The sequence below is a fragment of the Tiliqua scincoides genome, chromosome 4, assembly GCF_035046505.1.
Source record: "Tiliqua scincoides isolate rTilSci1 chromosome 4, rTilSci1.hap2, whole genome shotgun sequence".
Taxonomy (NCBI): domain Eukaryota; kingdom Metazoa; phylum Chordata; class Lepidosauria; order Squamata; family Scincidae; genus Tiliqua; species Tiliqua scincoides.
Genome location: NC_089824.1, coordinates 105,744,586 through 105,764,076, shown reverse-complemented (window position 1 = coordinate 105,764,076; position 19,491 = coordinate 105,744,586). Strand labels below are relative to the sequence as shown.

At 45.0% G+C, this 19,491-nt stretch overlaps 1 protein-coding gene across 2 annotated transcripts in view; it reads left to right on the top strand.

Moving 5' to 3' along the window:
- Positions 1-1,274: 1,274 nt before the first annotated feature.
- Positions 1,275-19,491, top strand: part of ARAP3 (ArfGAP with RhoGAP domain, ankyrin repeat and PH domain 3) — a 52,440-nt gene continuing 34,223 nt past the window's right edge. Inside the window, exons 1-10 of one of the 2 annotated variants that reach the window (XM_066624000.1) lie at positions 1,275-1,430; positions 8,651-9,733; positions 10,697-10,758; positions 10,988-11,058; positions 12,151-12,227; positions 13,194-13,436; positions 16,017-16,086; positions 16,862-16,982; positions 17,193-17,380; positions 19,178-19,284. In XM_066624000.1, coding sequence (XP_066480097.1) covers positions 8,694-9,733; positions 10,697-10,758; positions 10,988-11,058; positions 12,151-12,227; positions 13,194-13,436; positions 16,017-16,086; positions 16,862-16,982; positions 17,193-17,380; positions 19,178-19,284 — 1,979 coding nt within the window. In that variant the 5' untranslated portion in view covers positions 1,275-1,430; positions 8,651-8,693. The remainder of the gene's footprint in view (positions 1,431-8,650; positions 9,734-10,696; positions 10,759-10,987; positions 11,059-12,150; positions 12,228-13,193; positions 13,437-16,016; positions 16,087-16,861; positions 16,983-17,192; positions 17,381-19,177; positions 19,285-19,491) is intronic. The other variant, XM_066623999.1, reaches the window with a different exon arrangement.

Here is a 19,491-nt window from a genome sequence, read left to right as displayed (position 1 = left end):
TCAACATTCTTCCTTTTTCCACACTTCCTCTCTGTCCTTCTCTTCCTTTTTCAGTCAAAGGAGAAAGAGGAGGATCAGTGGAGCCAAGCTAGCAGATAAGGTTGACCACTTCAGTTGGCCTCATGGATGGACCAACCTTGAGCATCAAGCCTTTACCCCTGCTAATTGGGTAAGAGGCACTTTTTCAAGTGGGTGCTCCTTTTTTAGCAGGGGGAGAGTAACTGGCCCACCTCACCCCAGCACTGTCTGTTCTAGTGGCTGTCTGCTGGTATTCATTTGCATCTTTTTAGATTGTGAGCCCTTTTGGGACAGGGAGCCATTTAGTTATTTGATTTTTCTCTGTAAACCGCTTTGTGAACTTTTAGTTGAAAAGCGGTATATAAATACTGTTAATAATAATAATCAGCTGGCCCGTAGAAATATCTAGAATTGTGCAGAGACTCCAGAGTTTAACTCTATGTGTGATTTGCAGATAGAAGAAAATTCACTCACAATACGACTGTAGCTTTTCCTAAGTCAACTTCCACTGCCTCAAGTTCCTCTGCAACCAACAATGAGGCAGGGTGGATCAGGTGGTGCTCTTTTGGGGCCATGGGTCCCTGAGATGTAACATGGCAGGCCTAACCTCTGGCACTGCCCTTGAAACCACGCATTATATATATTTAGCAGGTCACTGGCCTTTGTGTGTTTGATTTTTGTTTCCTAAATAGCAGCTGGAGGGGGGAGGGTTGGGAAGAGGTGATTTAACCCTTCTGCTGCAGTCTGGATCCAGATTCCCCCCCATTGCAGAATGGCCTGAACCCCCTTCCCCCAAAACCAAGCCTGGAAAGGCCACTGATGTGCCTGACATGATGCATCATTCCTTGTCCAACATCTTTCACCTGAGTTATGGACACAGCATCATACCCAACTGTTCATTTAAAAAACAAATCCCATTCGGCTTTTGCGGGTCAAGGCACATGAATAGCGCAAAGGCGCAAGAATAACTGTTTGCAAAAGCCGTGCATGATGCACAGCAGCTTGTATTTTATTGCTATGTGATACATTAATGCATGACACAATGCAACCATTTGAAACATAGGAAGCTAACAGTCAGTTCCTGCTGCTCTGCGCTGACTGATGCTCCTCGCCACCAACTTTCTGCGCAACTTTTGTGGTGGGGCCAGCAAAAGGGATCGGTGGCTCTGTGGCTGTGATGAGAGAAGCCAGAGGTTGCCTTGGGCCGGCCAGGCAGGGAGAGCAGAGGAGGGGCGTGGCGTGGCCGGGCCGGGCAGGGGAGAGGCGGCTCCCTGCCTGGGGACCGGCAGAGGAGCGTCCGGAGAAAGGCTGGTGAGTGGGAGCTGCTGCTGCGAGAAGGCTGGAGACCCCGGGACGGACCAAGCGCCTCCCCCACCCCTGGGAATGGCGGGGATCGCGCGGTGGAAGGCGAGGTGAGAGAGTGAGGGCAGGGGATGGGGGAGGCTGGCTGGCTGGCCGGCCACTGGCTGACTTGAAGCCTCTTCTTTGCTACCTGTTTCTGTTTCCCGCGTTCACACGCTTGCAGAGGGGGTGTGAGCATGGGGTTAAATGCTCATTTGCACGACTGATGTTGCTGCTGCCGCCTCTCAGTCACTGAACAGAAGGCCTGCCATACATGGCCCAGGGAAAGCGAGGTCTGCCTACGTGTGAACGCTCCAGGATCATGCTTGCATTCTGGCCAAGAGATTCTTGCAATATCTGCATAATTGGGAAGCAGGAGCATTTTGACACATGGGGTTTTCAAGGGCTCTTTTGCACCATCTGGTTTGCAAGTGTAAAAGTTACTCCGGCCGGAATGGTCTCTGGGGTTAAAAATGCTTTTCCTCCAGTTTTACTCACTTCATGTTCAACAAGCATTAAACGTGTGCAGTGAGCATGTTCAACAGTGCTCTTTTCCCTCTCACACAACACCAGAACCAGGGGACATCCACTAAAATTGAGTGTTGGAAGAGTTAGGACAGACAAAAGAAAATATTTCTTTACTCAGCGTGTAGTTGGTCTGTGGGACTCCTTGCCACAGGGTGTGGTGATGGCATTGGGCCTTGATGCCTTTAAAAGGGGATTGGACAAATTTCTGGAGGAAAAATCCATCATGGGTTACAAGTCATGTATGTGCAGCCTCCTGATTTTAGAAATGGGTTAGTCAGACCAGATGCAAGGGAGGGCACTAGGATGCAGGTCTCTTGCTGTCTTGTGTGCTTCCTGGGGCATTTGGTGGGCCACTGTGAGATACAGGAAGCTGGACTAGATGGGCCCATGGCCTGATCCAGCGGGGCTGTTCTTATAAGCAGACATCAACAGCTTGCAGAAGATTACATGTGGAAAAGTCCCTCTGTGAGGAATGGAAGGAATACTATCCTCCCCGGGGAAGCCTCTGCTCAATATCTTCAGCTTAGTACCAAAGGAGGAGGTCCTCTGGCTAAGCATAAGGCCACATGTTTGTATTCACTGTTAATTAATTTGAATCAATTACTATTCCCTGCTTCTGTGTTCATAGTCATGCTGCTGATTGAGATCTCCAGTCCCCATAGCTGGGAAAACTCTGCCCCCTGTCATTCTTTAACCACCTTTATTTAGGTACACTACAGTGATCAAACTGTGCATGTAACTGATCCCCATTAAATGGTTTTATGTGTGCGCCTTGAAATAGCCAGGCCAGTATAGGAGGCTAGAATGGAGAAAGGCTTAATGGTGTTTGGAGGTGCACAATAGAGAAGTATTTGGGATGAACAGAGTGTTTGTCCTTTCTTCAAGAATGCTCATGGAGGAATCTGTGTGAACTAATTTTACATTAACAAAATCCACCTGGATCATTATCACAAAATGCCACACTATTCTAACCACTATAAAGTATAAACAGCCAACACTGAAATAATCACAAGATGAAGTAAGAGAGAGAATTTATACATTTATGGGTCAGAGGTCACACATATTTCAGAACACTTGTATTTGTAATCTTCCTTGGGCATTTTTCTGCGAACAAAAATGTGTTACACTAGAATTTTTCTCTTACTTTTATTATTCTGTGATTCATTGTGATCAGGACTTCTGCAAATTAAGGTGCTAACAGTGAGCTTCCCACATAAATAATGATGAGGACATAACTGTCTTGGGACCCAGTCCTATCCAGCTTTCCGGCACCAGTGCAACTGCAGTGCAGCCCCAAGGCAAGGGAACAAATGATCCCTTACCTTGTGGAGGCCTCCATAACTACCCTCCTACCACAGGGTGCAGCACACACCCCATTGGCACAGTTACGCCAGTGCTGGATAGTTGGATAGGATTTGGCCCTTGGTCATCCCTTTTTTGAGATGGGAGGAGAGGTGAGGTAAAAATTGCTTAAATGAATAAATAAATTGAGCATAAGTTCTACAGTATATGACCTACTACTTGCCTGAAATATCCAGATTCTGGATTCCTGTTAAGGGGTCCCTCCCTTTCCTTTTGTCCAAACTGACAGCGTAGGCTTGGCAGCTCTCTAATTTTACACTAGTGTGACCTGTGCTGCTTAGATTCTCATAACTTGATACTGGCTGCAGGATTTTGATTTTGGGCAAGTGCAGAATGGGCACTGGTTCCAAATGACTGGTGCCACTGGTGTTCAGCATAGGATTCCCCCTTTAAGGGATCCCTCATTTAGGTGCATCATAGTACACCATGTGCTTAACAGGATTAATGCATTTACAATGATAGTGAGCTCAGCTTTGTATGCCATCTTTGATTGTTTCATTTTTCACATTTTTATACCACCCTTCCTCCAGGGAGCTCAGGGTGATGTACATAATTCCTCTCCTCCTTTTACCCTCACAATAACCCTGGGTGGTAAGTGAGGCTGAGAGATCGTGACGGACCCAAGGTCACCTAGGAAGCTTCATGACTGAGCTGCGATTTGAACCTGGTTTTTCCAGGTGAAGTCCAGTTCCTGAACCATACACCATCCTGGTTCAGACTTTTTTATATTTGGAACTATTTGATTCTCTAATATTATGATGATATTCAAGAATCCCTGTTTTCTCACATTTCCCACATTTCTCACAGATTCTTGGATGCATGAGTCTTCCATATCTATATATTTCAGGTCACTATGCCAATGTCTTCTCCCTTGCCTAGTTCTCCTGAGGTGGTTAACCTGTGCTTTTGCTGTACCTTCTAATTTCAACTGGGGGCTCACATGATGGCATGCTCCGCCATACAAAAATAGCTGTCTCCACAATGAAAATTAGCATGGTCAAAGAAGATATCTAGGCTAGAACCCTTTCCCCTGGAATGTAGGGATTTTCAACATTTGAGTGTTGGGAGAGTTAGAACAGACAAGAGAAAATATTTCTTTACTCAGCGTGTGGTTGGTCTGTGGAACTCCTTGCCACAGGATGTAATGATGGTGTCTGGCCTGGACACCTTTAAAAGGGGATTGGACAAGTTTCTGGAGGAAAAATCCATTACAGGTTAAAAGCCATGATGTGTATGTGCAACCTCCTGATTTTAGAAATGGGCTATGTCAGAAGGCCAGATGCAAGGGAGGGCACCAGGATGAGGTCTCTTGTTATCTGGTGTGCTCCCTGGGGCATTTGGTGGGCCGCTGTGAGATACAGGAAGATGGACTAGATGGGCCTATGGCCTGATCCAGTGGGGCTGTTCTTATGTTCTTATGTTCCCTGTGCAGGGATTTTTTTTCTTTTTAATATATGGACAAGCATTAGATTACATCACCCTTCCCCCACCTACTGTCAGAAAAGGTACAGCCCAATCATAGGTTTGTCACCTTAGTAAGACCTAGGACTTTGTTGTGCTGGTAAAGACAGGGGCACACTTTACAGGTCAAATAAGATCTACCAGTTACACAATAACACTCACGCATGCACATACACACACACATGTATTCACATTGCGGGGCTGAAGTCATTCCTGTCTTGGAGGGTGGGAGAGAGCAACAGGAAGGAAGCCTTCACAGAACAATGGGAGGAAATGGAGGAACTGGAAAAAAAGACCCAGCGACAGCAGAGTGAGCACATGTGCTATAGTGAGGAGCAGCTTGATTCATGGGAAAACACCCACCCTGTCCTGTTCTGCAAACAAGGCCCCTAAGGGCATGCTGAAGCCTTACTTTAGAACCAACAGGTTCACCCCCCCCCCCCCATGAATGAGATGGCATGTGGGGAAAGAGAAGTGTTGCTTCTTAACAGTGGTGCTTACAGAGTCCAGCCAGGATCCAGGTATTCTGGAAGCGGCATGGGAAAAACTACAGAGCTCTGCTAACGGGTTGGAGAAACAACAAGTGATACAGTGTGGAGCAGGACCAGCCTTGCTATGCAGTGACAGGAAGCGGCTGGTCAACCTTGGAGGGATGACACAGAGATGAGCCCCCAGCCCATATGTCCACTGCCCTCTCTGGCCTGTTGCTCCACTGAGGATTGCAGCAGTGGCAGCCTTCTTCTCCCACCAGTGCTGCTGAAGAAAGAAGTGGGAAGGGGAAGCGGCCATGACTCCAAATCCCTTCTCCCTGTCTTTCTGGTACTTTTGAAGCACCAGCTAGGCAGAGGAAGGTGCTTTGGAGCCTGCCTGCTTCCGTTTCCTTACGAAGAGTGCTGTGTGCAGCATCCCTGCTCTGTGTTGCTGCTCTTTGCTATGAACTGCTCCAGATTGTTTCAGAGAGAAGCAATGCAGATCAGGGAAGCTGCACACCACACTTTCATAAGTAAAGGGGAGAGGGGCCTGCCCTTCCACCATCCCCCTCATCCATGGGGACACATATGCAGAGGTGAAGTTCAGGGTGATTCAGGTGGCTCAGGGACATGTGCCACCCCATTGTGTAGTATAATGGTTTTGTATAGCTGGTGCAGTATGGTGGTTTTGAGGCTGAGCTATGAATCAGGAAGTTCTTGGTTTGAATCTTGTCTCTTACATGAGCTTACTAGGTGATTCCAGGCAAACCACTTTGCCTTAGGCCTCCATCTACAATATGGGGATAACAATACTGGTTGTTATAAGTTTTACAGCAGTATGATGTATGTGGATCTCTGAATAATTGAAAGTGCTATACAATGTGCAGTAGTACTTGTCAGGGAGAAACTACTGGGTGCTCAAGGGCTCTTTAAACCATAAATACAAAATACCGTAGTCGGCACCCAGACAAACATTCCATTTTGTATAGGATATTTTCCCATGTATCTGACAAGGTGTGTGTGTGTGTGTGTGTGTGTGTGTGCAGAAGGTAGGTCATAGTACACTGGCAGACCACCTGTCTTGTTGCTGGAACCCTTACAAAGAATGCTAGACAAAGTCGGATCCTGGTCTGAAGGCATTCTTAAGCAAGAATTTCATGCTCAAAATCACTTAACACAGTGATTATTTGTTAAGAGGTCTCAAGAATGTGCCCTTGCCTTATAATTTTAATGCACAGTAACAGACCAAGAGGGTTCTATGCTTTCTTTTTTAAACTTTTTTAAAGCAGTCCATGAAAGACTGAAGCAACACCACCTTTGTTCTAGAAGCACATAGGAATAGAACCAAAGAAGTCAGTCTCATCCAACCTTCTGTTTCAGCAGCGGTCAGTCAGATGCCTCTGGAAAGTTCACAAACAAGGCATGAATAATAGCCATCTTTTGTTGCTTGACTTGCTATTCATACTGGTTTTGAACATGGAGGTTCCATTCAGCTGCCAAGGCTAATGTAATGACTATATTAGCCGACTGTAATGGCTAATAGGTATCAATAAGATATACCCTCTGTAAATTTGTCTAATCTTTTGAAAGGCCTTTAAGTTAGGGTGTATCTAAAGTATATTACCCACATATACAGGCAACAGAAGTCTCAAGGAATGCTTTTCCTAGGCTGATTTGGTTTGATTTCTCTGTTCCAAACACCCTGTAAGCTACTTTTCCCCTGCAGAATTGCCAACAGTTGCCAACAGAAAAGAGGTGGGCAGGGAAAGAGTTAAGCATCCTTCCCTCTGCCTTTCTCTGTGCTCTTGAAATCCTTTGACCCTGCCTCTCCCTTTCTAGGGAAGAGGAGTTGTTGGAATTTAGGGCTCAATCCCATCCAGTTTTTCAGGGCTGATGGTTGGCAACCTTCAGTCTCGAAAGACTATGGTATAAGCCTACAGCACCCGGTATTCCCAGGCGGTCTCCCATCCAAGTACTAACCAGGCCTGACCCTGCTTAGCTTCCAAGATCAGGCATGTGCAGGGTAACAGTTGCTGTCGTGTAGCTGTGCCAATGGGGCATGCGCTGCATCCTGTGGTGGGAAGGCAGTCACAGAGGCCTCCTCAAGGCATGGGAACATTTGTTCCCTTACCTCGGGACTGCATTGCAGCTACACCGATGTCGGAAAGTTGGATAGGATTGGGCTCTGAGTCATATATATCTTGTGGTAATCTGGGGCATCTGTTTTTCCCATAACCATGGCAAAGCTTGAATATTCCATTTTATCCACAAAGCGAAATGCAACTGAACGGACCTGGCAGGGAAAGGTAAAACAACAGCTAGGACCCAGAAGTCAAAGATAATAAGTGAAGGCAAATAAGAAACAAGTAGATTAATTTTTTCAAGGGGTTGGTTAACTAGGAATGCAATTTTCCTGGTAGGAATTGGTTTCCTTTTTACCTGCTACCTTCCATTTTAGGCTCAGTCGCCCATTCAAAGACACACATTTGTCCAATTGAAAATAGTTGGTGTCGGTCTAGGAACAGAATGCAAAGGAGTTTTTCTTGGACTGGGAGCTGCTCTGGTTAGAGAAGTTGTCAGAGCTGTGGGGGTGGGGTGGGGGGGGTCTTTCCTTATGAGCCTGGATGCTGTTTTACTTATTGGCTGGGCTGTTTGTGTGCAGGAGGTTCTTGCTGTGTGACTCACAGTTCATTGACCTCTCTCATGCCCTCAGCCAGCAGTTAGGCAGATTATAGCAGCGCCTTTCCAGCCACAAACCCCTCTGCGCATTAGCCACTTCTGGAGTCCCTTTTCCTAGGAGAGTCTTGTTTCAGCCACAGCCCAGTTGCTACACTCTTGAATGGGTCTGTGGCTTCCTTCACAGAGGACGGGATTCTGCTGCAGAAAAACATAATGAGTCGGAGCTGATTTCTGGATCTGGAATCTGTGTCTGAGCTTTGCACAGGGCCTACTTTGACTGAGGATGATCTGCTGGATCCAGTTTTCAGTCTTTCTCCTAGGGTGGGGGAGGCCTCTTTATGAGAGCACTGCAGATTTCATGGAGCTTTGGTATAAAGGAAATGTTCAAAGCTATAGTAATCTGGAGCAGGCAATTGAAAATTTGATGGTGTTTGAACCAGGGTTGCCCCTTTGGTGTCTTTGTGTGCAGTAGAAAAAGGCACCTCTTCCTGCTGATGGAAGTAATATTTCACTGACATTCCTCCCTATTTTTGTGTGAATGGCACTCTTTGAGTTGTGGCACCTTTGTGTAATGCACAACCTGTACAACCATACAGGGTAGCACTGGTTTGAACTGTGAACTCTTATCTTCACAAATCAGGAACAAGAATGGAGATGTGTGATATGGGCTGGCCAGTGCAGCCTGCTTGCTCTTTTCCATGACTCCCAATTACAATCTAGAGAATTCCATCACTTTTCTACTCCAGGCCTGTAATTGCCTTTTTTTTTTTTTTTTTTGTTGCTTCTCACAGATGTTAGGGCTGAAAAAGCTCCATCCTTTCCTGCCAAAGGGACATGCGCCCCCACTGCTGTGTGGACTCTGACATTGCGGACTGGCTTTCCATTATTCATCTGGAGAGATATCAGGGCACTTTCAAGCAACATGGATATTACTCAGTGAGGGATGTGAGCTCTCTGGGTAAGGAGGACCTGCAGAAACTTGGCATCACTGCCACTGGGCACCGCAAAAGAATCCTGAAATTAGTTCAGCAAACCCAGCTGCTTGTGGGAGACCAAAGTGGACACATGGCTGGAGATAGTCATTACAGATCTGGTAAATGTGCAGATTCTCTGAACAGGCCTAAAGCAGAGGAGAATAATGACATTAACACGAATAAAGAAGTCTTGGCAGAACCTATTTCTGGCTTTAACGTCGACCATGACTCTGTGAATCACAACCAACATCTGCCACCAGATAAGGAACCAGCTCTTCTTGTGACTAAGCCGGTACCCAAACCCAGGACCGTGTTCCCTCGTGCACACCAAGCAGCCAGACCAGAGCATGTCTCTCTGCCACCACCACGAACATCTGTGTGTAAACTCAGTTCTTGCTCTGAACAGGCTCCGGGAATGCTTAATACCTTAGATGGATTTGATGCAGGAAAAAGCACCACAGATTCTAAGAGGCTTGAGATAATCTCAGGGCAACAGGCTCAGCCAAGAGGGATAGTCCCAGGCATCAGCCTGCCACCCCAGAGTGGACCGCAGGAAAATAACTCAGGAGCTGCTCTGCACTCTTTTGTTCATCTAAGGGAAACAAGCCCTGAGGCCAGGCATGAGCCTGAAACTTCTTTTTCTAACCCCCCAACATCCTCTGTCTGCAAAATCCAACCTGCTGACACCATCCCAACAGAGTCTGTTCCAAAGGCTACCCAAGTGCAGCCTGCAGCTGCCCTCAGCAAGCCAACCTCCTCACAGGATAGGAAAGAGACGGTGTCGAATGGTGCTTATGATGGAACTGAATTTTTATCATTGCCATCCAAAGAGAGTCAGCCCAGTACGCAGACAGCAGACCTAGCTATGCAAAATGGGACTGTGACCATGGAGAATGCAATGTAAGTATGTTTTCCCTTTCTTGCAGTACAGCTAGAACCTTCTTTCAATTGTAAAAATCCCTACAGGGATTTAAATAGCCTGTCTATGTAAACCGCCTTGAATAAAGTCTGAGGAGAAATCTGACGACCAAGAAAGGCGGTATATAAATACCTGTATTATTATTCTCCTCCTCAGGAAGTCAGCAGAATGAGCCGAACGGACTCAGATCAGGAAAGTGGCAATCTGACCATTGCAGCCTAAACAATTTCCCTGCTTAATTCTGCATTATTGCTGCTTTTAAAGTTGCTGAATGGACCTTGCAGCCAATTGGCCTGCCCAAGTGATATGTAGGATTGGAAGTACATAGGCTGGAACAAAGGCCGTTTCATGGCTCTGAGAATGTAAGCTTGCATTGCTTCTGGGAGGCCATGAATGACCACTTCCACAGTTGCAGCATCTAGCATGCAGAGGGAAACTGGTCTATTCATTGCTTCCCCCAACTCACTGCTTGAAGTGAGCAATTCTGCCAGCCTCATTGCTAGGCTGACCCACTACAAAATCATGCAATCAGAAAGAGACCGAACTTAACAAAGATTGTTCTGATTATTTTTATGGCTATATTGTATTTATTATTACTGCTTTTGTAAACTGCTTTGAGTAAGCTATCTGATTTAAGCCATTTCTGCTCGGCCCACAGCTGTACACATTTGGTCCCTGTTGCATATATGCATCGTTGGGCAGAAATGGCTTAAGCACCATAAACATGAATGAAACCAAACCACAAGGTCAGCTATAGGGTAGGAAGAGACAGGATCTTGAATATAAAGTCTGGCGACTCTGCCTGATTGTAGGGTGAAGGGGATATGCAGAGTGGGTCCAAGTGGTTTATCCAGGAGCGCATGGCTTCCAAAATGCAGGCAGACCTAATCAGTAGGTCTGTAATATGATATCCTTCCTGGATTGATATCTCTCCATTCTTGCAGCTCCTTAGGACAGCAGTCCCAAGATCTCCACCACACACCACAGGGATTTGCCCACAGATCAGGTGAGAATAAAGGTATTGGTTGGGAGGGAGAATTAAACCCCTCTCTTGCTGTACCACTGCTCCAGTCTGAGTCCCCCAAAGAGGTTTTAGGTTAAAAAAAAATGTTGCAGGATCCAAACACAGATCTCCTGTTTTGGCCTTTCTATGAGCAGAGAATCTTCCTATGCTTCATCTCTTCTCCCTACCTCCAGGACACTTGTCATTGTCTTTCCGGTGTGTTTCCCCACAGGGCCTGTGGAGGACCTTATCAGTCCCTACTGTGAGGGCATCTTTGGGCATTGTTGGTCTGCCCAGGAGCAGGTGAGAATCTTGCCAATACAGGGGCTGTATGGCAGTGCTTTACTCTGCTGAGTTGCCCAGTCAGTGCTGGTGGCATCAGCTGCAGCCAGACTGGCTGCTCATGATCTCTCAGGAGTGGTTAGGAACATGCCAGAGGACTCCTATATTAGGAATAGTGTGGAGGAAATACAAATAGCCAAACAGTAGGGTCTCTTCAGGGTCTGTAGAGATAATTTATGACTAATAATAAATGATTATTTGTGTGTGAGGTAGTAATATTGGTAGTCTGTGAGGTAGCCAGTTTTGTTATTTTCTATTTCTCGTATTTTTGAATCCTACTTCTCTGCTACCAAGTGGTTCTCATAGCAAATAAAATTCAATATAACTTACTAATTAAAATGCAATATGCAATGCCTTTGGGGGGAAGGGTATTCTCAGCTGGAGCTGGGTTGAGGAGCAGTGAAGATTGTATTGCTTCAACCTCCACTGTCTTTCTTAACCTCGAAGATGATAGATGCTTGTCCAAGTTTGTGGATTTTAGCTTGCTAATTATTCAGGATGGTGAAATCTCAAGTGGACTATGAGAAGCTCCAGAAGAATCTGTCCAAATGCGGTGAATGAGTAACAAAAATGGAAGAGTATTACAATTTATGTATGTGCAAAGCTAAGTACAACACAACAAAAGATGATCTCAACTTTACATATGTACTGATGGGGTCTGAGGAACAGACCAGAACTGCCACCCACCGCCCCCAAAAGGTTTCTTAGCAGTGTTATGGCTAGCTAACTAGAAATGCCAGCTTGAAGCTGGGCTACTGCAAAAGGCAAATGTTACATTGGAAATTTTTAGAAAAAGAATTAACATAGAATATCACCATAGCATTATATAATTTTGTATTGTAAGAGATAAATAGGACATGTCCATTACTTCTGTTTATGACCTCCTACGGAAGACATCTGGTTGTCCACTGTTAGAATGCAGAGATTTTGGTCTTATCCAACAGGAAGGCTTATAGGCACAGGCTACAGAGATCTGGAGCTTGCTTAGCGGCAGGCCAAGAAAAAGCAGTCAGTGCTCTATTGCCTAAACATTATGTGAGAATCTTGTTCTAGGGTACAACTTCCCTCGATTGGCAGGAATATGAAGAATTGCCAGTGTGTGCATCAAATCAAGGAGAAGAGGTGCCCATGTAAGTCTACCCTGTCCCTGCTTAGCTGGTTCAGTAATAAAGAAAAAGGGCTGTTTGGAACCTGGAATTTGCTGGAAAGGGTTTGTTAAGATGGTCACACTTTCTGTCTCTCCATTCCTCATAATTACAGAGTACGGGTACTGATTAAGGCTGTGGAGAGTGTGTATGTATGTGTGCAAGTGAACACGTATCTATGTATATTTGAATGTTCGAAAAGATGCAACTTGAACAGTGTGGAGTGTAGCTTGGTCTTTCTGCAGGGGGCAAGATTTATCATTCTAGAAGGTAATGATAAGGGTGATGCTATTTCCACTTTTAAAAATATGATGCTGCAAAACTGTGGAAAGTGGTACAAAATGTGGCTTACTGAGAATCCCCTTTTATGACAGTTTCCAATCCTTATGATTGAAAAAAATCATTTGAAAACAGACTTTCTGTTTCTCCCTTTTGACATTAGAGCTACAACCCCAGCTCCTGCCCTGGGTTTAAGGTCAAAATGCACAGAAGAACCCATAACTGCAGTTACCTTAACACTGCTGCACTTTCATTGCACAGTACTAAAGCTGGTTGATTATCCTTGCTGTAAGACCAGAAGACAGACCATCTGTCATTCACTTGCAGGACCAGGTCTCATTAGTTCTGCGTGTGGAAAGGTAGGGGAGTTGCCATTCCAAGCTTGCTCCCTGCCTTCTGAATGTAATGGAGAGGCATCGAGATAGAGGAATGGGGTGGGAAGGGACTACCACAGTGCCCATGCTTTCTGTTTTGTTATCTTCTCTCTGTGAAATCCCTAGAAAAGGGTATCTTGAAGAAGACCCAGTGAGAGAATTACCCTCTTATTGTGAGGAATTGGTACCTGCAATGAAAAAGATGGTGGCTGGCCTTCAGTTACAATGAAAGTAGATTGGTCCTTCTGCTGGGTTCTTTCTGCTTCTTAAAACAATTATCTACTGTCCACTCTTTCAGGAACAGAATCACCAATGTGGAAGAAAAGAGCCAGGTCACTAAAATGGCTCTGAGTGAATCTGGGAGCTACTCTACAGTGAATGCTCCACAGGCCAAAAGCTCTCTTTTCAGACTCTCTGACCACCTGTATCCTGATGAAACTCTAGATGACCTAACTATCTCCCCCTACGCCAGCTACGCTTCACTGTCGGAACGCCCACCCACTGTGCTCTGTGGCTGGCTGGACAAGCTTTCCCCACAGGGGTAGGTGACTTGCTGCAGAGATGCAGTACAATGTAGAGAAATGATCCAGGATAGACCTCATGTGGAAATTTAGCATTTGTTGATATCATTTTTTTCCACCACTTTTTGAATAAATAGCCCAATCTGTGTAAAAATCACTTAAATGTCACATAAAATAAAAACCACTGCAAAGATACAAACAAGAATAATAAAAAGGCCTTAGGCTATGCCTAAGAGCTTGAATTCTTGGTTGGAGATCTTTTCACTTTGATCTCAGATGTCTGAGTGCAGGCTGTGATCCCTCTGGAAAAAAAATGCAGTCTTTTCATATTCAGAGTATGACTGCAAGCTTTGATCAATCAATCCATTAAAGTTTTCATGGATTAATAAGTGATGGCAAGTTGTAATTAGAGAGGCTGTAAGTTAAGTATGTCTTAGAGACTGTACAAAATCTTTACTGCTTACATGGTATGGAAATTGAGGTGACCACCTTAATTTCTAATTTCCCCAAGTTTTTTTGAGCACAAGGGCAAATGGTAAGCACTTTAATGCTTACTGATCTTAATTTTTTTAAAAAATATTTGATTTCTTTTTATAGCCATTTTCATTCTGATGTGCTACTGTGATAGAAAATGAACAAGAAATGGTTAAATGTGTCCTTTCTTTCTGACAAGGAGTGGTAGCTTTTGTTTTTTAGGGCTTAAGTATATGTTGCTTATAAATGTGTGGAAGAACTCCCAATGACAGATTTTTCCAAGCAAGAGCAACTTTATTTATTTTATTTTTTCACATATTGATGCCGCCCTTCCTCCAAAGAGCTCAGGGCAGTGTACACAGCTGCTCCCCTCCTTTTGTCCTTTTGGAGGGAACTTTAGGAGGGAACTGAACTGGAGAAGAGTAGCTGCATTGGGGGATGAGGACAACAATTAACCCTTTCTAACCTTGACACCTATCTCCTTTAAAGAATCTCTGTTCCCTTCCCCAGTGAAGTTCCAAATGCCTTTCCATTTGTTTAGGCATTCAAATAGATATACCTGTATTGCGGTGTTGGCAAGATGCACATTTAATAATCAGTTAAAATGCACATCTAGGATCTAGGCAGTAGAACAATTCCTTTGATTGAAAATAATGAAGATTGTAATGTAGCTTCAAACGGAGAAGCCATGGAAGTATTTGTTCAATTCTCAGGTAGATTTGAGAAATATTTAACAGGGAATGAATTTTTTAAACAAGAAACTGATTTCTAAACTTAATTAGAATGATTTAGATCAGTGTTTCTCAACCAGTGGTATGGGTGCCACCAGTGGTACTTGAGGTGGTGTCTAGTGGTACTCACAGGAATTCTGGACGCCTGCCACCCAACATTGAAACCAGGAATGTGATACCACAAACAGTGGTAGGAGGCTCCAAAGAATGCTTTTGTATGCTTAAAAATGCCCTCCCATCCACCCTGAGCCTCTTACTGGTGTTTTTCATGTTGTAACTGGCCTTCCAACCCAGATGTAACTGATAATGATGCCACTGCCAGTTATTTCTGGTAGTACTTCAAAAAGGTGGACCACGTGAAGTGTTTTGGCAGAGGACAACTATTGAGAAACACTGAAATAGATCATTTGAGTGACTCAGGTTCCATCTCTGAAGTTAATGAGCAAATAGGTTCCCTATAAATCACTTAGGGCCCAATCCTATCCAACTTTCCAGCTCCAGTGCAGCCGCAATGCAGCCCCAGGATAAGGGAACAAATGCTTCCATAGCTTGAGGAGGCCTATGTGACTGCCTCCCCACCACGGAATGCGGTGCACACCCCATTGGCACAGTTGCACCAGCACTGGAAAATTGGATAGGATTGGGCTGTTAGTCTTGATGTCTGACTAGTGAATTTTATAAAAAATTTATGAGTTGCTTAGCAATACCATTAGTTGACTTATTGAAGAGGCAAATAGAAGAAAATGACCTGTGAGTTTCTCTCTGTGAGTCCAAGGTTAGCCTTATAGCAAAACAAAGGGAAAACGATGGAAAGGAGACTCCTATAAATCCCAACACGGAAGATAAAATTTTAACGTTCATTTGGCTCAGCAGAGGAATAAAGGGATTCATAAATAAATTTGTTGTGATGACTCTGGTTTCATTAAAGATAAGATTGTTATCAGATAGTATTAGAAAAGCAATTAATATAATACATCATGTATAAGAATTATTAGACACAGAAAAAAAATTTTCTGTTGTAGAATTATTAAAAAATTGTTAGAATCAAAAGGATATGTTTAATCCTTAGAAAGATTTACAGCGCAAGAAAGGGGCCCAAAGTGGCTCAGCCAGAGGCAAGGGGAAACTTTTCTCCTTACCCCCAGGTAAGCCGCCACAGTTCCAATGGGTCTCCTTGGACTTGCACCACTTCAGGAGGTGGCATAAGTCCGAGAAGAGTGGAGCAGCTTATTGCTTACTGCTCGGGGAACGGGGTTGGGATCTGGCATAACAGCTGGGTCCCACCCTACCTCCTGCTCCTTGCCTGTCTGGACTTTCTACCAGTCTCTACAACACTATAGCTGTTCCTGTTTAAGGGCTTTGGACTCAATAGGCTCCCCTTTCATTCCCCCATAGGAACTACGTCTTTCAGCGACGCTTCGTCAGATTTGATGGGAAAAACCTCATGTACTTCAGCAATGAGAAGGTGGGGCCAGAATCTCTGTCTACCAAGCACTGCATGGTTGGGAGCCTTGGGGAGTGGGAGGCAGGGTTAGAAGAAAAGACTCTGAGTCATGCAGGTTAACTGGAGGCAGCAGGGTGAGCCTACCTAGAAGTAGGGAATGAAATGTGTTTTTGAGGAGATCAGGAGGGTGAGACTCTCCTCAGTCATTGGTCTTGGCAAACTCTTGAGTCTCAGTTAGATGAGCCTACACCTTCTCTATTTTTTCCTGAGGACCTTGTAAGAAGGGGGTCCATCTAGATCAGGTGTCTCCAAAGCCCGGCCCAGGGGGCAGATGCGGCCCATGGCAAGCCTCTGGTTCCCTGCTAACCTCTGGCCCATTCAGCCGAATATGACCAGAGCTGTGCTGCAGTTGCATCTGGAGGGTGTTCTAAGGGCTGGGGAGGCCACACACCTCCACTCAGAATGCCTTCTAAAGGCCTAAAAACATCCTGGTTTTCCTGAAAAACTAGAAGTGACTTTTTGGGCCATCTGAAGGCGTTAGGCTTTCTGAGGCTTTCTAATGTATTTATTTAAATTTTATATTTAAAATTTATTTATTTTTCTGGCCCTCGACACCATGCCAGATATTTGATGTGGCCCTCTGGCCTAATAGTTTAGAGACCCCTGATCTAGATGATCAGTTCAGTTGGGATCAAGATTCAGTGGAAATATGTCAAAACCGAGCTCCCTAAAGGGCAGGGCACTGCTGGCTGTGACCGGGGGTGTCCTTGTAACCTGCCTGCTTGAACTGTTGCAGGAGCCGTATCCTAAGGGTGTGATTCCTCTCTCTGTCATTGAGATGGTGCCCGCCAGCAAAGACAATAAATTCCAAGTCTTCACTAGTCACAGGATCTTTGTCTTCCGAGCTGAAAGTGAGGGTGAGCCACTCTCTTTCTCATTACTTGCCCTTGCACTCCTAGTAGAAGCTCTGCCCTGCCTTCTTTGCCCTGCTTCTTGTTTTTGGGTAGGGAAGGTGCAGAAAGAGGTGTGTCTGTCTTTGGACTGCACATGATGCTTCTGCTGTTTTCCATCGTACATGATTTTTGACCTTCTGAAGCCCTCTAACCTTTTGCTATCATCCTTTTAAGCCCAGCGGAATGAATGGTGCAGCACCTTGCAGCAGAAGGTGACTGAGCAGCGACTGCTTTATCCTCGGCCGTGCCTCAGGAGTACTGCTCACCTCCAGAAGTTTGGCTACCTAGAGCTCAAGGGCTTTAAGTCCAAACTCTTTGTGGCCCTTATCCTGGCTGAGATGTGGCTGTACAAAAGTGAGCAGGTGAGTTTCAGAATTTGGATTCTCTGTGTAAATCATTTTCTAGATCTTCTACCTCTTTACTTTGGATGCTCTGCCACACTTAGGGGTTTAAAGGGGAATCTATGAACCATTTGTTTTTCCTGCTTATCATAACTGAGTTGCTGGAGAACGATAACTTTTTTTTGCTCTAGGATTTTTCGGTGCTCATGTTTGGAAGTAAGAAGTACTGTCGCTCACAATTATTGCTATTATAATTTGGCAGCTCTGATTAATAATGGAATTGGGGTCAGGTTTTATCTCTATAAGAATTAACTGTGTTCAGTGGGACTTATTTCCTAGTATAGATTTGTTTAGGATTCCAACCTTACTTAGCACATAAAATTATACTTTAAAATGGCATAAATCTATCTGAAAGTATAAAGGCCAGGTGACCTAATCCTGTCCCCCACCATTTTACACTGTGCAGCCGTGCTGACAGAGTGTATACTGCATTCAGTGGTGAGGCAGCAACAAGACAGTAAATAAAATATTTTACACCTGGGTGTCAATGAGTCTTCTCAGTCCTGCACCAGCTATTTTACTGGTGTATGCCCAAGGAGAGACAGGGAGCACGCTGGGCCTAGAAAATGGGCATTGGATCCCAGCATGCATTAGTGGCATACCTGGTTCTTGTTGCACCCAGGACTGTCCCTTCAAATTCCGCCTCCTGATCCAGAAGTAATTGTGATGATGTCACCGCAATTACTTACAATTGAGTGTTCCTCTGAGCGGCCACTTGCTTTTTTTGCTTTGAAAAAAGTGGAAGAAGTGAGCAGCCACTCACAGTGGCTCCAGGGGTAGTTGTAAGGGGGGCAGGTTCTCCTGGCAGGCAGGTCACATGGTGTGGTTGATTGCCGCGGGACAGCATTGCCACCTCCCGCAGACTGCCACCCGGGAGTAAAGTACCCCTCTGACCCCCTTTTAGCTACACTGCTGGTGTGCCCTGCTGCTGCTGAGATCTGCCCCCTTCTGCCTCCTGCCCTCCACACTCCCTACCCCTCCCTGAGAAATAATACAAGTGAGACTGGTAAACCAACACAACTGTGTATCCTTAGCTCCTGCTCAGTAGCCCTGTCATGTTGTTGATACAGGGCAGGGGGTAGAGTCAGGTATGGAAAGGGGAAGAAAGATGTTTCTTTTTTTTTCTTCCCCACTTGCTTGAGGTCTTTGTTTTGTATTCTCTTCCATTCATAAATGTGAGGTTTACATGAAATGAAACAAGCTTCTCAGCCGTTTTGGACATATTGGTTTATTCCTTGGTTTTGTGTGCATTTTCAACCATTTATAGATTGGCTTTCAATGCCAGCTATTTTTCTAAGAAAATAGCACATGGGAGCACCATAAATTGGAACCCTGGCGTGGTGGGCAAAGTATTAAAGTCCCCTTGCCCCTCCCCCCTGCTGTTTCATCCCATTTCACTTACGGCAGTGCATTTTTTATAAGAAGAAAATACAACATGGGTGAATGCCTACACATGTAAAACAAATGCATGCTTTGGTATTAAGAGATTTGCAATGATGTGAACTGATTTTAAAATATTGCTTTGCAAAGTATTTCACTCATCTCTCTGAAAAATGGTCTAGAGCCCTGGTTTATTTTTAAAATCATCTCAAACTTCCAGTTCTTCTATTTCAAGCCTTGGGAAAGTGGGGATGGAGTACCCGGGAAGGAAATTGTATTTTCCCTAATTTTTCTGACTTGCGGGGAGGACTTCATATGTCTAAGGAAGCAACATTTCAGCCATAAACTGTGATAATCTTGCCTAAATTTCACCTGTAGTTCTTTAAAATGGGCATTGCCCTCTGCCTAATCGAGATGCCTGGCACCAGTATCCGAGAAGCCAAAGGCCGCAACTTTGAGCTCATCACCCCTTTCAAGATCTTCAGGTAACACTAACCGGGTTATATGGGGTTGCAGAGTAGGACCTTGAAGTGCCTTGATGTGTTCTGGGCAGGGCTGGCATCAAGTGTTGGCATAGTTGGGCACCTGCCTAGTACTTGGCTGAGGAGCCACTGCTAACCCAAGATGCTGGGATAGTTTTCTGTTTTCAGTGGAATAAAGCGCACATACTCTCTTGCCTCGTCAAGACCCTC